Source organism: Amblyomma americanum, chromosome 4 (assembly GCF_052857255.1).
Source record: "Amblyomma americanum isolate KBUSLIRL-KWMA chromosome 4, ASM5285725v1, whole genome shotgun sequence".
NCBI lineage: Eukaryota > Metazoa > Arthropoda > Arachnida > Ixodida > Ixodidae > Amblyomma > Amblyomma americanum.
This window is the reverse complement of record NC_135500.1, coordinates 64187650-64208416: the sequence shown is the minus strand read 5'-3', so window position 1 is coordinate 64208416 and position 20767 is coordinate 64187650. Positions and strand designations below refer to the sequence as shown.

General features: G+C 45.6%; 1 protein-coding gene across 1 annotated transcript in view; it reads left to right on the top strand.

Annotated features, from left to right (window-relative positions):
• Window positions 1-20767, top strand: part of LOC144128001 (Golgi-associated plant pathogenesis-related protein 1-like) — a 137592-nt gene that overhangs the window by 108558 nt on the left and 8267 nt on the right. Inside the window, exon 4 of the mRNA XM_077661048.1 lies at window positions 13285-13423. Coding sequence (XP_077517174.1) covers window positions 13285-13423 — 139 coding nt within the window. The remainder of the gene's footprint in view (window positions 1-13284; window positions 13424-20767) is intronic.

Sequence of the window (20767 nt, the reverse complement as noted above, 5' to 3'; positions counted from 1 at the left end):
TAAATTGTATCAGTGCGAGCTCAGTGGAATAGTATGGGCGAAAACCAAGTTGATGAGGTATCAGAAGGCTGAATTTTAGAATGTAGTTCATTAGACGGTTAACAACGAGGTTTTCGATTACTTTACTGAAAAATGAAAGAATAGTTATCGGACGATAATTAGCCAAACTGTATTTATCGCCTCGCTTATGTATAGGAATAACTTTGCCGTTTTTAAGTTGACCTGGAAAGTCACCAGACTTAAACATCTTATTGATAACATTAGTGAGAACGAGCGACAGTTTAATTTTAGATGGAAGGATAGAATCTAAGACACACCCGGTATTTTTTAAGCTGGTTATTACGTTTATAACTTCATCTGGAGATGTTGGACGCAAATAGAAAGAGTAAGGACAACGACTAGGTCGGGAGATTTCAGCGGTAGGAGTTTTGTCAAGCTGTGAAAAAATGAGTTAAACGCATTTTGCTATGTCCGTAGAGTTAGTTAAACATCGCGTGCCATCATTAATTTCTGTAGAATTGAAGTTTTGGTACGAGAAATTAAAAAACTTTTTAATCAGTTGCCAGTTCTTATGAGTGTTGTATCCATTTTTAAGTATTTCGTTTTCATAGTAACTTCTTTTACGATGTTTAATTAGAGAAGAGAGCGGTTTTGAGTAGATTTTGAATCTTTGTTTTAAAGTGAGGTTGAGCGGTTGCTCTTTCACTTTGTTGTGAAGGTTAGTTTTTTTCTAATAGAGCGTAGTATTGCGTTAGACATCCATGGATTTCGCGGTGCAGAATATCATTTTACCAATGACGTTACTGTTGTGCATGCGTCGACTGCATCGATTAGTTTCTTTGAAAAAATATTATATCGAAGCGTTAGCGCACTTTTCTTGCAACACATCTGTCCAGTCAACATTGGCTATGAAATCAATCAATCTGTTTTTGTCGAAGGAATATCTATTTGATTTTTTCGGTGCGCTTTCATTTGAGCTGTCCATAAGCAAGAACACCGGGTAGTCATCAGTTATATTGAATCTAATGACTCCGGAAGTTTGGGGTAATAGGACGTTAGACAACACATGGTCAATGATCGTACCATGTGAATCAGATGCACAACGAGTTGGTACGTCTAATAACGATCCAATGCCATGACCAAGAAGAATGTTCATATATTCAGAGCAAGCATTATCAGCGGTATCAATAATGTTTATGTTCATATCCCCTACAATAATTATTTCTTTGTTTTCGTTGTTTAAAGAAGTTAGAATGCTGTCCGGTTCTCTGCAAAAGTCGGTGTAAGATGAGGACGGCGAACGATAAATGGAAGCAATTATAGTGTTCTTGGAACGGGAAAGAAAACTTCGGTTTAATTCAATCCAAACTGACTCGCACTTATCTGTGCGAAAATTGATGTCAGGGCGACGTTTGTACAAAATGGCGTTTGATATGAACATTGCCGAACCACCATGACGGTAGAACGGTGGTAGTATTCAGATTGATAATTTGGTATCAAAAATATTTTGTCATCTGAAGTTGATAATCATGTTTCTGATTAAACAAATAAGGAACAAGGTATGGTTGGCGAGGGTTAGAAAGTTTATCATATCGTCATAGTGCTTCGGCAGGCTGCCAGTGTTGAAATGGATGATAGATTTCTGCGATGATACTGAGTTTGCAAGAAAGTACTTTAACTGGTCAAGATCGTAATACATTGCAATGAGGAGCGGGACCCGCGTGCAGTGAAGAATAGATTATGTGAACATAGCGAGGTCATCGACTCCGGAGATTCGGTACACGCGGCTGTCATCGGTCTTGCGAGTCTTGATACGGAAGTTATCAACCCAAAGGAATTTCCAGCCTTTTTCTTTTTTTAGAGCCAGTGCTTTTGCAAACAGGCGCTTGTTTTCCGGAGTCAGGTGGTCATTAACGTAAACGGACTTGTCAAGAATGGGTGCTGTGAAACCTATGGAACTTGTTGAAATGCGTGCTTTTCTCGCCTTCTTAACAAACTCGGTTTTCTTTTCGCGGGAGTAAAAGCGAACGATAATGTTCTCATCTTCCTCAGCTGGAACACGGTGGGCAACATCAATGTCTTCAGTGGTGACAGGGCACTCAATGTTTTTTTCCAATCTCCTCAATGATGGCGACACAGTTCTCGCCCTGAGTGGTAGGGACCCCTTGACTTCTACATTGTTGATTCGTGAGTATTGCTCCAATTCGGACACTCTTTGAGCTAGTTGCTTGTTTTTTCGGATTAGGACTTTATTCTCTTTTACGAGGTGTGCTTGCTCGTCCTTCATCTTTTCATACAATTCATTAAAAATCTCAAGGCTGCTGCGCAGCTCGCCTACTTCCTTTCGCAATGCGTCGACATCCTTCGAAAGCTCAACATTTGTAGGCTTCATAAAACAGCAAGTGGCAGGAGTGGTGCGGCAAAAAAAAATACTTTATAAATAGTTCCACACGAACCTGCGTAGGTGTAGTCCAGTATAAGACGCTGTTTCACCGCCGCAACCGCTGCTGCCAAATGGCTGTCAGTACGATGGGGCGCTGTTAAAATCACATTGATGCCTGAGCCAGGCAGGAAACTAGCAATCGAAAACGTCTCTTACCTCCTGCATTGGTAAGCTCATACAACGTGTAGCTTTAAACAGGATACAGGATACAGTGGGCGCCGGAACATTGCAAAAAGCATGGCTCCTGACTTCCGCATTGCTCCGGTGCAGGTTACGCTGACGCTCTTCTTCACCTGGCTGATACCGGAATCGCTATCTCCCCCATGCCCATCAGCTCAGATGCTACCACCGCCACTGCCTGACAATGGCCCCTTCAACATATCTTTCATCCCTGCGCACCCGATGGAATCGCTCGCCTTCGGCCGTTCAACCCCATCGACAACTGCATCATCGCCCGCAAGGAATTTAAGCTGTGGCCTCTCCGTCCTCGGATTTAGTGGGCACGGGAACATTGCAAGAAGCATGGCTCCTGACTTCCGCTTTGCTCCGTTGCAGGTTACGCTGACGCTCTTCTTCACCTGGCTGATACCGGAATCGCTATCTCCCCCATGCCCATCAGCTCAGATGCTACCACCGCCACTGCCTGACAATGGCCCCTTCAACATATCTTTCATCCCTGCGCACCCGATGGAATCGCTCGCCTTCGGCCGTTCAACCCCATCGACAACTGCATCATCGCCCGCAAGGAATTTAAGCTGTGGCCTCTCCGTCCTCGGATTTAGTGGGCACGGGAACATTGCAAGAAGCATGGCTCCTGACTTCCGCTTTGCTCCGTTGCAGGTTACGCTGACGCTCTTCTTCACCTGGCTGATACCGGAATCGCTATCTCCCCCATGCCCATCAGCTCAAATGCTACCACCGCCACTGCTTGACAATGGCCCCTTCAACATATCTTTCATCCCTGCGCACCCGATGGAATCACTCGCCTTCAGCCGTTCAACCCCATCGACAACTGCATCATCGCCCGCAAGGAATTTAAGCTGTGGCCTCTCCGTCCTCGGATTCAGTGGGCACGGGAACTTTGCAAGAAGCATGGCTCCTGACTTCCGCTTTGCTCCGTTGCAGGTTACGCTGACGCTGTTCTTCACCTGGCTGATACCGGAATCGCTATCTCCCCCATGCCCATCAGCTCAGATGCTACCACCGCCACTGCTTGACAATGGCCCCTTCAACATATCTTTCATCCCTGCGCACCCGATGGAATCACTCGCCTTCAGCCGTTCAACCCCATCGACAACTGCATCATCGCCCGCAAGGAATTTAAGCTGTGGCCTCTCCGTCCTCGGATTCAGTGGGCACGGGAACATTGCAAGAAGCATGGCTCCTGACTTCCGCTTTGCTCCGTTGCAGGTTACGCTGACGCTCTTCTTCACCTGGCTGATACCGGAATCGCTATCTCCCCCATGCCCATCAGCTCAGATGCTACCACCGCCACTGCTTGACAATGGCCCCTTCAACATATCTTTCATCCCTGCGCACCCGATGGAATCACTCGCCTTCAGCCGTTCAACCCCATCGACAACTGCATCATCGCCCGCAAGGAATTTAAGCTGTGGCCTCTCCGTCCTCGGATTCAGTGGGCACGGGAACATTGCAAGAAGCATGGCTCCTGACTTCCGCTTTGCTCCGATGCAGGTGTGTACGTTTTCCTTGTACGCTAAAAAGAGCGATGACATCTTGCTGCTGTTCCCGTGCCCAGGGGTGCTGTGTGAAACTGTGTGCGATTGCTTTTCTATGGCTTTCCTTCTCTTGTGCTCCGGCGGCATAGAAACGAACCCCGGCCCCACCACTCGATCCCTATCAGAAATTGAATCGCTCCCCGAAGATCCTGCACAACAGATGACCGTAATTTTTCAACTGCTCAAAGATGTTCACGCCCGCTCATTGCAAAGTTCGAAGGTACAAACTGAACTGACCGCAGATATTAAATCCATAAGGCTGGGCAGAAAAGCATCGAAACAAAAATAACTTACATTCAGAAGCGTTTGGACGAACTGTAAGAGAAAGGGAAAGTTCTTGACACCTTCAGCCTTGAATTTGCAGGCATGCAAGAATCAATTGAACGCTTAACTTCACAAAATGACTTTTTACAAAAACGCCTAGACGATATGGAGGACAGGTCGCGCCGCGATAATCTGATTTTTCATGGACTGACAGATTCATCTGAAACGTGGCAACAAACTGAAAGCACACTGGCAAATGCACTGACGAATGTTCTTGACTAGCTACCAAACGACCCATTTCGGCGTGTTCATCGTTTAGGGATATTTTCCGTTAATAAATGCAGACCCATGATTGCTAAGTTTACCAAATACAAAATAAAAGAGTTAATCCTGTCACATCGCAATGATTTCGAGGAACACAAAATTTCAATAAGCGAGAATTTTCACCCGCCACTCGAATTGCGAGACGGAAACTTACCGAATTTGGAATCGGCCATCCGGGATCACCCAAATTTCGCCTTCCCTACAATAGGCTATACAAACGAGGCAAATGCTTCATGTACAATCCATCTAACGACACTATCGATGAAATCGAGCTGCAATCTGAACACGCAGCCGAAGGATCAGTCGCTTCGCCACATGGGGCGTCCTAGGGGCGCGAGAGGGGCAGTGGTCATTCATCGCCATCTGATGTTATGATTCTTTATACTAACATCAGAAGTATCTTGAGTAAGAAAACTTCGCTTTCATCGGCAATCGACACCTGTTCTGCGCATATCATCGCACTTACTGAAACTTGGCTATCATCTCAAACTCACGATAACGAACTATTTCACAACGCACACCGCTTTGCAGTATATCGCAATGACCGAACTAATCAGCGGGGAGGCGGCGTACTCCTCGCTATTTCGAAAGACATACCTTCATCATGCATATACACTAATAGCGTTTTGGAAACTGTCTGGGCATCAGTTACTCTCGACCATCAGAAAATAATATTCGGCGTATGCTATCGTCCTCCTTCTTCTCAACGCTCGTTTATTAACGACCTCCATGACGAACTGAACATAATACACACAAGATTTCCATCTGCTTCCTTCTTTTTACTAGGTGATTTTAACTTTCCGACTATTTCTTGGGTTACCCAGCCTCCCACCCTATCTCAATTTTCATCCGATGCCAGTGATTTTCTTGATTTATGCTCCCTTTTTTCACTTACCCAATTAGTCGCTAACGCTACCAGTATCTCTGTCAACGCAGCCAACAGTTTATATTTGATCCTAACAAATCGAGCTGACTTAGCTTCAGCCATCACCTACTTACCTAACATAAGTGATCACTCTTTGCTCATTTTCAACATTAACACTGCCTGTCCTAAACCTGCAAGAAGGAAAAAAACCATACTAGATTATATTAGAGCAGACTTCGATGCCATTAACAATGAATTATCAGTTTTTACTCAAAACTTCTTCAGAAACTTTGACGATCGCTCTGTGAAAACTAACTGGGATATGCTCACGGCCAAAGTTCACGAACTAACTCAGAAATATGTTCCAAGACGCACCATCACTTCTAATCCTCAAGCCCCATGGTATACCGCCCATATAAGGCGCCTATCTAACAGAAAAAAGCGCCGATATCGCACAGCCAGGCTATCACCATGTAACTCCACTGGGACGCATACAAGACTGCCACTGATGCCTATATAACTGCGCTTAAGCAAGCAAAAGATAACTTCCTTTCTAACACTTTACCATCCATGCTATCTACCAACATTAAAAAATTTTGGCGCGTCGTCAACCCGCATACCGAAGAATCTATTAACTTAACGGACGCGTCAGGTGACCCTATTCCGGCTAATTTATCCGCATCAGAACTTAACGAAACTTTTGTTCAGAACTTCTCACGCACATCAAACCAAACATCCCGTTCCACTCCGGTATAATTTTCCAACTATGCCTCAAATTGTCATCGATTCATCTGGCGTTGCTAAACTTACTGATGCCCTACAATTTCATTCATCACCCGGTTTTGACTCCATTCATGCAAAATTAAAAAAAATACAATTGTCTACAGTTCCTTAATACTAACAAAAATTTTTCAGCAGACTCTCGATAGTTCCATTCTGCCAACACAATGGAAAGTTGGGAAGGTGGTTCCATTGTTCAAATCAGGAAATAGAACATCCCCAACAAATTATCGCTCCATCTCGCTTACTAGTACTTGTTGCAAACTATTATAACATGTCATCTTCCCTAACCTTGTGAACTTTCTCGAATCTAATTCGTTTTTTACGCCCGCACTGCATGGCTTTCGGAGGTCATTTTCTTGTGAAACCCAACTTGCCAGCTTCACCATCACACTTCACCATATTTTAAATCGCGCATCAGATGCTGACTGCATTTTCCTGGATTACTCGAAAGCATGCGACAAGGTATGTCACCGCTTACTATTTTTAAAGCTAACCCAACTTAATATTGACTACAATGTTCTGAAATGGGTTGAATACTTTCTTCTTAACCGATGGCAGTTTGTTTACGCTAATAATTTTAATTCACCTTTCAGCGAAGTTTACTCGGGCGTGCCACAAGGGTCAGTGCTTGGGCCCCTTTTATTTCTTATTTACATCAATGATCTTCCTTCCATTGTATCATCTAACATTCTTTTGTTTGCTGACGACTGTGTTGTTTTCCGCGAAATAAAATCCCCCGACGATGCTAACATTCTCCAGCGTGGTCTATATAACATTTCTCTTTGGAGTAATGAATGGCTAATAGAACTTAATACTAATAAGTGCAAAATTATGCGAATATCAAGGAGTTCCAACTCTCCGCCTGTGTACAACCTAAATAACGTTGCCTTGGAAGCGGTTACTTCATATAAATACATGGGTGTTCATATTTCTGCTGACCTTAACTGGACGCGCCATATTCAGTACATTGCTAACAAAGATAGCCGCATGTTGGGCTACGTGCGCCGTAACTTTTCCAAAACTCCATCTTCTTTGAAATTATTCCTTTATAAAACTCTAATACGATATAATCCGGAATATGCCGCAGCGATATGGGATCCGCATCATGAAAAACTGATAAATTTGCTTGAGCTGGATCAAAATAACGCTTCTCGTTTTATCCTGTCCAACTTTAACCGTACCGCAAGTGTAACAAGCATGAAAGCTAATCTTTCTTTACCTCTTTTAGCATCCCGCCGGCAGACAATTAGTTTGAGCCTTTTTCATAAACTATACCATCACCCCACGCTTCGCGATTCCCTCATTTCGTCCCCCAGATACGTGTCAAATCGCATTGATCATCGTAACAAAGTTGGCATTGAATCATGTAACACTAAAACGGCATTTCAGTCTTTCTTGCCTCGTACATCACGTGAATGGAACCGCCTTCCCGCAGATATCGTCGACATAATTGATAACCAGCATTTTCGTTCTGCACTAGCTAACATTGTATACCAGGAGAATGATAATACTTGTTCTTTAATATGCATTGTATCTATTTATGTATTTTTTGTTTGTAACCACTCCCCTCTTTAATGCCTTTGGCCCTGAGGGTTCAATAAATGAAATGAAATGAAATGAAAAAGGAGTCTTTGCCAAAACTAACCAGGCTGCGTGGTTTGCTTCTCAGTCGTACATTGAAGGTATTATGTCAGCCCTGAAGCTCTAAATCTCTGTATGGTAAGAAGAACCCTTGTCCCCATCTTCTGAGAACTTTTTTATCTTTAGGGAAGCCGTAAGGGCTCCACTATTCGAATGAGAGACAAACCATGCAGCCTGTTTACTTTTCACAAACGCTGTACGTGGAAGAGTGAAACCTATACCCGAATAATACGCTAGGCATCAGACCCCACTTGTCTACACAAGACACTATGCTAGACTATATAGAGAGGTCTTAGACTCGCATCACAAGAAAAGTCCTAGAGCAATACCAGCAGTGCACTTAACTAAAGCTTTTGACGACGTAAAACACGAAGCCGTACTTAACTCCCGGTCGGACCTCAATGTGGGACAGATGACCTTCAGTTATGTTTCAGTATTTTAAATAAGCGTCGCACGACTGAGATTCAGGTCGGTTCCCTCAGATCAGACATCATAAACATCAGCAACCGAGGAACCCCGAAAGGAGAGCCGTTATCGCCACCCCTGTTCAACATTACAATCATTCCTTTAACCAGGAAACTAAACCAACTACGCAAAGTGGAACACTCGTTCTACGCGTACCGTATCACACTCAGGACCACCACGGGTAACGAAGGCACGATGGAAGGAAATCTCCAAGAAACCACTGACATTGTGGTAGACGAAGCCTACAAAACTGGCCTTACGTGTCCGTCACCAAAGTCGCAACCGCTCACGCTTCAACCCGGCTGAAGCAAAAAGAACGGGAACCCCAGTGAGCACGAATATTGACTCCCACACGGTTTGAAAAGTTAAACCCGCCACAATCTTGGAAATGATCATTCAAGCGGGTTGGAGATACCACATCGCCTTAGACAACGTCAATTCCACCGCAAATCAAGTATCACCACTAATCAGAATAACGTCGAATTGAAAAACGGGAACGAAGCAGTATAGCACTAGGAGACTGATACATGCTTTCGTGTTAAGCACAGTCAACTACCCGACACCTTACTTAACACTCAAAACCATAGAACCTAGTAGAAGCTCACTTACCCTCTCAGTACGAAAGCCATTCCTAAAAAATGAGACGTATTTGTGTTAGAAAAGGCCTACATAGTCTAACGGAACCCACATAAGCTCCATAGATACATTCCAAATCACATAAACAAACAGCTACAAGTCACTCCTGTAAGTAGGAATAAGCATGCGGAACATTATGGGGGCAGGAGGAGCGCTAGAGCTAAAGCGACCCAAAAACGCTTCTCTTGTAAACCCAACGCAGTCAGCGTGGATGCTGCATAATACTGCAACCCGTCGCGGTGGCGCAGTGGTTAGTGCATTCGGCCACTAAGTCGGAGCAGCCGCGTTCGAACCCGACCGCGGCGGCCGCGTTCCAATGGAGGCGACACACTAAAGGCGTTCCTGCTCTGTGCGATATTAGTGCGCGTGGTCAACGGCACCTTAATTTCAAATACGATCCACCCATTAGAAGCAGAAGAAGCTGCCACAGGTATGGCTATTGCTGCAGCCAATTCCAAAATCATAAGAGGAGACTCTAAAACGGCAATGCGTATTGCGAAAAGGCTCCGTATCCAATGTATCATTCAAAATTCTATCCTTTCATTTCATTTCATTTTATTTCCTTACGGGCCCCATGACTGGGTTATTACATAAGGAGCAATAACTAATAACAAAAAAGCCTTCTTACAATTGTACACATCTTTTTTTACATTTTCCTTGAACTTGGACGAACAGGTGATGGTGGCAATGTCGCCTGGAAGGCCGTTCTAGTCTGGAGCTGTGCGGAGAAAAATTAATTGGCAATAATGACACTGCGTGAGAGTGGACGGGGCACATTATAATGATGACTGGTGCGGAGTGGAATGCGTGCTGGGGGAGAGAGAATATAGGGAGCGGTGCGCATGGGGCTATTGAAGATTTTATGAAATAAAGATAAGCTGGAAGTGCGACGACGGAGTGATAAGGGCGGTAAACCGGATGCCGTTTTCTAGGCGGAAACGCTAATGGCATAAGCATAGGATGCGTGAATAAACCTGGCCGCGCGATTTACCGCGTCAAACTTAATTACCGCGACAAAATTAAAGACCAATTAAACTTGTATGGGCTTCAGCTCACTCCGGCAGTAAGCACAACAAAAAAATCTACCTAAAACGGCCGAGAATTCGTCGGCCGGACGGTGAGCGATTCGAATCTCCGACCGGCTAGGGAGGGGATGGTCTTGTACCATGAAATTACTTTCCGCATTGGAAATGGTAGACTCAGCCCCACCCACCCCCTCTCAACAAAAGGCAAGTAGTCTGGAGGCAGTTACGAACAAGAACCTTTATTGTTCAGTTCATTCATACCTAATTCGCCCCGGAGTAATTCAGACCGTAATGCGTTAAGTGCGGGGCACCCAAAGCCACTCTCAGTCGCGTTCTTTTTGTATGCCTCGCGGCTTCTTGCAAGCTAAAGGTTTAATTTGTGAAGAGCAGTATGGCTTTCAGCAACGTAAATCAACCCAAAAAGCACTGTTAGACATCAAAAATTGTTCAATTCAGAATTTTGAAAATAGGCTTTACGCTGCTGAAATCCTTCTAGCTTTTTGCGAGGCTTTTGATTCGGTTAAGTGTTTAACATTACTTAAAAATCTAGATATAAACGGAATTGGTGGAGCTGCGAATACACTATTTGAGAGTTATTTAAATGCGCGGAGGCAACACACAAAAATACATGATATAAATCTGAATTTGCTCTAGTAAACTTTGGCATTCATCAAGGTTCTACTCTAGGACCCCTTTTGTTCATTGTATATATCAACGACATTGTTAGCATTCCACTAACTACTAATATTGTGTTCTATTCCGATGACACAAATGTCTTCTTTTCAGACTCTAACCTACATACGCTTTAACAGCAATCAATAAAATGTCTGTCTGAAAAATTTTATGATCTTGCTCTTTGTTAATCAACTTGAATTGAATATTAAGAAAACGAAATTCAAGTTTTTCCAACCAAAAAGTAAGCCAATACACCACCACATCTCACTGCAGTTTAATAACTCAAGAATTGAAGTGCATAGCGTTCGGTTTCTTGGTGTGTAATTCCGCAGTGATCTAGGGTGGACCGATAACGTGAATAACATAAGATTGAAACTGGCAAGATCTTTATGTGTGAATTACCGAATAAAACACCTTCTGCCACAGAAGGTTAAAAACAATTATATTTTGCTCTGGTTCACTATCATCTAGCATATTGCAATCTATTATGGGGGTACAAACAATAAAATTGATTCACATATATTATCTTCTCTTGTGAAAAGAACCCTACTTGCTTTACGGACAAGTCAAACTGGTGAAAAAATTATCTTCAAAACTTTTTATGCCCGCACTTTCCTTGACTGTTATAACTTTAGCTTAGCAATTCACATGTTTCATAGAATTAAGGAGGATTTCACTCCTTTCCGAAACAGGTATCTTTCTAGAAACATAGATACGAATTGCGCGTGTTTTTCTTATCTACTACAAGATCCAGAACAAATTATGAAACACGAAGTATAATTAACCAAATTGCAGCCTAGTGTAAGGCCCACCCTTGTTTAGTGGAAATGGCTCAAGAACCTATTGCCTTTAAGAAGAAACTGAAGGTGCTCTTTCTTGTTTTTTAATTTTGCGATTATTTTAGTTTTGTTCGCACTGTTTCTTTTTTACGAATGTTGTGGACTTTTTTGTTGCCTGTAGATGTCTACTCCCGTGCCTTTTTTCAGTTTTGCAAATAATTTTCGTTTTGCTGGGTATTCGCTGTGTGTATTTTTCTGGTTAGACACGGTTCGGACAAAACGGTGTCATGTTTCTGTTTGTTGTTTAGATTTTAGGAATGTCTTTCTCTTTTGTCTTTATGACTAGGTTGGCTACCCTAAAGTATGCTGTTGTTTTCTTGTAAAGTGATCTTTTTTATTCTATATATGATTTGCCGCTTAGTCACCAATGTCTCGATGTGTAAGCCGGGGTGTAGGACTCGTCAGGGCATGATCTGCCTGCATCCTTTTGCCTCTCCCCGGGAGCATATTGTAAATATGGTCGAATACACTTTTTCTACAAATTCAACAAAGCAGCGACCATTTGCGACTCTCCAACCTAGAGCACTGGGAAACAGCGTTGTCCAGCTCGCACCCCGGAGGTACAGGGGCGACGGAAAGAAATGCGAACAGAGCGGAGCCTGGGCGCTGCGCTGTTCGCATTCTTTTCATCACGCTTTTACTTCGATGGTTGCAAAAAGACGCTAGAGTCGCCCGTGATGCAATCTAGGCGACTCTAAGGTCCTTTTCTTACCACTCCTGTAAAAGCACGGTCAAAAGAAATTTGAACAGCGGAGCCTGTAAGCGCCGCGTTGTTCGCGTTTCTTTCCATGGCGATAGTACAACTCCTTGCGATGGGAGGGGCCGAAGGGGTCGCTGCAACGCTCTGCTGTGTAGCCTCCTGCCGTCGTCCTGTCTGGAAGAGAGCCTACCATAAACTTTATTTAATCCGAATATCCCGTGATCCCCTTCCTCACACTTTCCGATGAATAAAGTTGTTCTAGTACTGGTATTAACATTGGGGCTTACTGTATGTTATCTGCCATATGCATCAAGAGAAGCGCAACAACAAGAGCTGGTGGGAAGTGTTTTGGATATCTTTACCGCGCCGCAATGTTCACGCCTTCACTAACTTCCGGAAAGTAATGCGGCCATTCGACCCACTGTGGTGGCTCAGTGGTTAGAGCGCTCGACTACTCAGCCGGAGTCCCCGGGTTCGAACCCGGCCGCGGCGGCCGCGTTCCGATGGAGGCGAAACGCAAAGGCGCCCGTGTGCTGTGCGATGTCGCTACACGTTAAAGATCCCCAAGTGGTCAAAATTATTTCGGAGCCCTCCACTACGGCAGCTCTTCTTTTACTTCCTACTGACTGCCTTCCGTTAAGACGTGATTCGAGTGTCCACCGAGATGTGGTACAATTACTGCGTCATTTACTTTTCTGAAAAATCAATTTAATTGTTTACTCCATCTGTCCACAGGTGCACCCGCTTTTCCCCAAGATGCGTCAGTGTAGCGCGAATTCTCAAGGGCTTCCTAAAAAAACTTTAGGATAGCATTACAAACTCAATGCTTGAAACTGGTCGCTATCAGTTGGTGGATTCTCTTTCTTTCTGGTTTCTTCTATGCAGCTGAATCGCTTCGCTCAAGCAAGGGCCAACGAATTGGCAGAGAGAATGAAAAATGAGAAAGGTAAACAGCTGTGGCACCGAGACAATTATCCGTACGGAGAAAATTTATATTGGAGCCCCAAGGGACACCGTTTCAGAGGTAAGCTTGAATTAATTAGCTCGCGCTTTCAATTGCATTGCATAGCAGCAGTTGTATCAGGTATGACAGTGACGTCTCTATGGCACCAACTGCACTGTTTCAAAGGCAGTTCCCGTGTAAGCTACTGAACACGAAAGCGCGGGTGCCTTAACCGAAAGCGAGAGCCGTGTTCCGACAAAAAACCTACTTGGAAAAAAAAATCCCGTTAAGGCTAGTGGGTAAAACCGCTGAGATCTTGAAGGTACAGGGCGAAAATCAGGAAGAGCGGCACATGCTTGCGATTTTTTCTGCCCAGCTCTACCCTTATCTTGTCACGTCGAGTCTTCTCAGCGTGTCGAGGTCGTACGCAGGGTGTTCACGCGCCATAGGTGTTCCCCTGCCTCATTTGCGAGCGGAAGCAGTGGAGGCGAGGCCACAGCATTGGCGACCATGTAACCACCCCTTGCGCGCAGCTCGTGCCTCGCGACAACGGAGGGCCGCGGGATCCCTACGAGACGCCGCCAATCGCCTTGAAACGCCACTGACGTAAACATCCTGAAGTGTCTGGATGGCCACAGGCGATGGTCTGCTTGCATCGGGCCTCGTCGGCGGCAGTATCAGGATATATGTCCGGTCATACCACAGCGGTAACACACAGGTGGCGGGCGCCAGCGATCAACGTATGATGCTTGCCAAGCGTGGTCAGAACGTTGGTTGTAATAATCTCGAGGCTGTTGTCGCGCCAAGTCGCCTGTGTAGGCACGCCGTCTTCCCACAGACTGGTAGGCAGAGTGTACCTCGCGGGGTCTCCGATCGGCGAAGTTCTGCGAAACGCCAGCTGGAACCCAAGAAGTAGATGGTGTTGCGGGCTCTGCCTGCAATGCGCAACCATCTTGTTGGGCGTCATCCCGGCGCACAGGGTCTTGATACCGGAGGAGTTCCTCGCGCACAATTTTGCGAATCATGTCAGGCATTGACACTGGAGCAGCGACGTCAACGCTGGCGATGGAGGTGACATTCGCCAGGCGCCCAAATTTCGGCCCAATAAGACGAAGCTTCAAAAGCCTCGAACGCTCTGCAATGCTTGATGACGTCGGCCGTCGACTTCAAGCTGTCTTCGCTAATAAGGAAGTTGTATACATCTTCAGCAATCCCTTTAAGCAAATGTCGGACCTTATCTTCTTCAGACATCCGCGGGTTCACTAGCCTGCACAACTTTACGATTTTTTCAATGTACATGGTGCAAGTCTCACCAGGCAATTGGGCCCGCTGAAGCAACGTCTGTTCGGCGCGTTTCTTTTTGGCAGAGCCGTCACCAAAACATTTCTTTATCTCTTCTGTAAAACGTTCCGACGTGGTAAGAGAGTCTTCATGGTTATCAAACCAAATCAGCGCTGTCGCTTCCAAAAAGAATACGACGTTGGCTAGCCTCACTGTGGCATCCCAGCCGTTATAGCGACTCACCCGCTCGTAATTAGTCAACCACTCGTCGACGCCTTCATCGGACCTTCCAGCAAAGGTGCGCGGTTCGCGGTGATGCTGCCAGTGGCCCGCCGCGGGTGCTGCTTGCTCGGCGCCGCCATCTTGAGGCATATCCAGTGGAAGTGGTGGCAATCCGACAACTCTGCGGCTGCGTCGAGGAACAGGGGAATCCGTGGTGATACCCAGCAACGTCCACCACAACTGTTACGTACTCAGCAGGCACTGAGTGAGTCTGGGGTGTTTATTTAAGAGATTTAGCGACGGGGCGCAGAGCTCAAAGCGATCAGACCGACCAGCTTCCTATTAAGGAAGGAAGGAAGGCCTGAGACGTTCCTGGCACATACCCACTACGGGGGAGGGGCCAAGACACAGGCGGTTAATTACTGGATACAGGAAAGTTTTGACGGGAAAAGGAGTGGCAATAGTATGTAGTCTGATAGATTGAAAGAGGGAAGGAAAGGGGTCCAGTTAACTTGGAGATCGAAGACGGGACAATTGCTTAATGTGCATAATAGTACACAATGCCTGTAATGTTGCAATGTCGTACTGACTGAGAGCGGGAAAAAAAATTAGAATGGGAGTCGCTGCGTTTCTTGAAGAAAATTTTGCACAGCAGAGCGCACACTCCTGTCGCTTCGTCCAAGCAAAGAAGCGCCAATGGAAAGAACAACCGCGGAAGACACACGTAAGCCCAGTTGATGAAATGGAATTTGCAAAAGACGCTTCCTCAAATGAGAAAAGCGGCGGCAGAACAGCAGGAAGTGATCTATTGTCTCAGGTTCGGCACAAAGAGGGCACAGTGGGGAAGCTGCCAGGCCAGATCTGTGAAGGTAGAAATTTAGAAGGGGAACCCGGCAACGCAAGCGCGTGAAAGAGACCTCTAGTCTGCGTGAGCGCCAGTCTTTGCTACTCCAAGGATGCAGAAGATGCTTATATTCGAGAGATGATGTAAGAGCCGAGGCAGCAAATTCCTGAAATATTGTGTAGCTGCGAAACCTCACCGCAGCTGTATATGCACACGATGGCAGGACAGCAACAATTGGGCCGCTGAGAGAGGCTCTTGCTAAGGAATCTGCAACCTCATTTAAGTGAAAGTCCATGTGACCTGGTACCCAAAGCAACCTTACCGAATTTAGATGGAGCGGAATCAGGAACTTAAAGAGGCGTAATGGCCGAGAGTCAGTGGGTGAGGATAAGGAAAAGCAAATGGACAGAGAGTCTGTCATAACCACGACCTGGGAAACGGTAGATTCTAATTTTCGTAAGGCTAAGATTACTGCTAATAATTCAGCCAGAAAAAGTGGAGTGAAGTCAGGAAGACGGCGAGAAAAAGACCAATCCAGTGAAGGCGAAAAAATTCCCACACCTGTATTTTCGCGATCCTGCGAGGCATCGGTAGCATTAAGAACATGAGAGGGAAAGGACCTTAGGTGGTCCTGCAATAGACCCTGAAGAAGCGGGAAGGGCTGCAGCTTAGCATTCGATGGGAAAATGTCGTCGAATTCAATGTGGACAGATGAGGAGTTGTTATATATTTGGCGGACATCTGTGAAATTAATATTTATGCGATCAAGGAGGGACTGCACGTAACATATCTGCGGGGTATGAAATCGAGACCAGGCAGCACTAAAAAAGGCGGAAGGTTGACTAAGAAATATTATACTGGAAGCGTGAAGAGGTGAGTCGCACAATTTTAAAAATGTTTGAACTGTTAAAAGGCGAAACCTAGCTGATAACGAAGGCATTCGCACCTCAAGGTGCAGAACAGCATTACCGACATATTTTGGAAGCCCCAAAGGCGCAACGCCTCACGCTCCAAAAGCACAAGAGGGCGAAGTTTATAGGCAGGAGCTCCTGAGAATGAAACACAGCCGAACTCCAAAATTGGGCGGACGTACATTTTATAAATCATCAGAAGCGTATGCCTTTTCATACCTGACCTAGCACTACAAGGCCTGCGCAGGATGCCAATGGCCCGAACTCCTTTTGCAGAAACTCGCTCAATGTGTGGCCGCCAGGAGAGAGTAGAGTCGTATATTACACCGAGATACTTTCTACGCTTCTGATCTCCTCTCCTTCGTCGTCTACGCAAAGCACGTTACAATATTATTTAAAGCCTAGCTGCTGTGAAACTTACGTGCTAAGTACGGGGCCATAACCTAGGATGATGCTGAATGCTTTTGCCCCTCATTTTAAGGGTTCCACAAAAAAGTAGAGGGCGGTCATGCTCCGAAGCCTTAACTAGACTACACTTAACCAAAGTAGTTTTAATATGAGGTAGCCACAGCCCCTGAAGGTTGTACACAACCTCAAATACAATGGCACGGCTAGAAAGAAAAATAAACAAAACAAGAAAACATTCTGTGTTGTCTTCGTTGCGCCGCAGTTATTTCTGTCATGTACTCGCGCCACAGGCCGTCATTCTAAAGCAGTGGTACATACATTGATGAAAAAGGAGAGCAAACAACAAAGCTGACATTAGGCAAGTGTGACAGAATGAAAATTTTCGGTGGTTTAGCTCTGGTTAATCCTGGAGTGACGCGATAGCTACAGCCGGCCGAGTGGAACTCGCTCAGTCGAACTGCAAAGTCGGCCTTTCGCCGCTCCGTTTCGTGGGGCGTTCCTTCTTCATCTTCGTCCCACTTGACACGGCGCATGCGCACAGCTGTGGCAGCTCGGCTTCGTCACGAACCACGTGATCAGCCACGCGCAGCGCCGCCGGCAGCTAGAGGTGTGCGCCGCGTCGGTTTCGAACGGCGGCGGCGTTGCGGTCGTTTCTATTCGGCGGCGGCGCCGGAGGCGTGGCATGCTAAACCATAAATTAAAAGGCTGCTTCACTACAGCCTTCTTTGCTAAACTGGTAGAAAGTTTAGGGCATTTCGTACGAATGGATGAGATCACAAATTACAGAGTGGTTGAAAGGTGAGAGAAATGCAAAATGTTCTCGAAATCTTGCTTTTTTTTTCGCGCCATACTCAAAAAATGAGGCACATATCCCAAGCGCGTGTGTTGAGTTTATATATTTCTTGCTCCACGAACGTGCAGAACCTTTCTTGTTTCTGCGTCGTAGTCGCAATTGTTTTCTTTTTTTTGCTATGCCTCGGTTATATTTTTCCATTGCGCAAAGATTCAGGTAATTCGTCTAGAAATGTAAAGCCGGCACCGACACGCGAGACACTCGATCTGTTAATCGTATTTCCGCTTGTTCTGAATGAGAATGTGTTTATACAATATCCTTTACGAAAAAAGAGAGACCTCTTCTACGCCCACCTCTTGATTCAGCCCTTTACCAGTCAACCAGTATGTTGGTGTTATAACACCAACATTTCCGACTGGACAGTCTGTGAAATCACTTTTTCTGAATATTAGTCACCATTTGTTCGAAGTAACTTTTCTTTTAACGGCCTTTTCCCGGAATAAGAAAAAATTAAAGCACTTTTTTTGCAGCAGGTGAACATTTTTGCAGCTGAGGGTATAAAACAAATTTGCATGCTTTGTTAGCTCATCAACAACTAGGTTGGATAAACTAAATACGGATTAGTATGAACGCAGTCATTGCTCATATACAATATTTCCGAAAAAAGATATTACCTGAATATATAAACTGTTCTTAAGGGTAACGGAGTGGGTTCCAAGAGAAAGTAAGCGTAGCAGGGGGCGGCAGAAGGTTAGATGGGCGGATGAGATTAAGAAGTTTGCAGGCAAAGGGTGGATGCAGCTGGCAAAGGATAGGGTTAATTGGAGAGACATGGGAGAGGCCTTTGCCCTGCAGTGGGTGTAGTAAGGCTGATGATGATGATGATGATGATGATAAACTGTTCTGTAGTTCAAAGAGCTGTCGGTGTCAGTTGCATTCGATTTTTCACACACACACACACACACACACACACACACACACACACACACACACACACACACACACACACACACACACACACACACACACACACACACACACACACACACACACACACACACACACACACACACACACACACACACACACACACACACACACACACACACACACACACACACACACACACACACACACACACACACACACACACACACACACACACACACACACACACACACACACACACACACACACACACACACACACACACACACACACACACACACACACACACACACACACACACACACACACACACACACACACACACACACACACACACACACACACACACACACACACACACACACACACACACACACACACACACACACACACACACACACACACACACACACACACACACACACACACACACACACACACACACACACACACACACACACACACACACACACACACACACACACACACACACACACACACACACACACACACACACACACACACACACACACACACACACACACACACACACACACACACACACACACACACACACACACACACACACACACACACACACACACACACACACACACACACACACACACACACACACACACACACACACACACACACACACACACACACACACACACACACACACACACACACACACACACACACACACACACACACACACACACACACACACACACACACACACACACACACACACACACACACACACACACACACACACACACACACACACACACACACACACACACACACACACACACACACACACACACACACACACACACACACACACACACACACACACACACACACACACACACACACACACACACACACACACACACACACACACACACACACACACACACACACACACACACACACACACACACACACACACACACACACACACACACACACACACACACACACACACACACACACACACACACACACACACACACACACACACACACACACACACACACACACACACACACACACACACACACACACACACACACACACACACACACACACACACACACACACACACACACACACACACACACACACACACACACACACACACACACACACACACACACACACACACACACACACACATATATATATATATTGCGAAACCCAATGAACGTTTCAAATTTGTGCAAAAATAAAATAACAGACACACAAATTGAATGTTTTCAAACAGTTTCAACATAATGAACCGCGTGACAGCGTATAGTCAAGCTCAAGGAAAGCGTGAGCAAGAGTTGAACATTAGAACGATGAAAAAACACACAACCACAATCATCACCATGTTCCAGAAAGGAAAACAGTAGCGCCGAAAAAACACACACACAGTAGAAGAACGACGTAGGACGAGCGCTAACTTCATCTTGACTTTATTCCCTGAAAAATGAGGAAATATACAGAAATTCTAGGCATGCGCAGACAGAAATCTCCCGTGCGATCAACAAAACCGTTCAAGATATCAAATCTCAGCGTTAACAAGGTTCACAGATGAATCACTGACACACCCTTTTCCTCTTTTTCTGATGTGGTACGCCTCTAAAACCTCTCGTGCCTTACTATCTCCGCTCCCGCCCAGAATCTTTATCTCATCAAGTCGTGGTTCACACTTTTTGAATTGTTTGCAATTTTCCCCCGCCGAATGTCCAGCTGCTCGGTGACACACCTTGCACTCTGCGCAGTGTTTGGGTAGATGTGCCGCTCCTACTTCTTTGAGCGAGCGCGCATGCTCTGCTGCACGGTCATTGATGCATCAACATAGGCCTTCCCGCAGGTGAGTGGTATCTCAGAGACGACACCGGTGCAGCACTTCACAAAGTGTTTTCTATGTTTTTTTGCTGCAACCGTTCCTCTTTCCATCGCTGGCTATGCGTGCGCAGAGCTGAGCAAGCTTCCGTGGAGCCGAAAAGACGACTGGCACG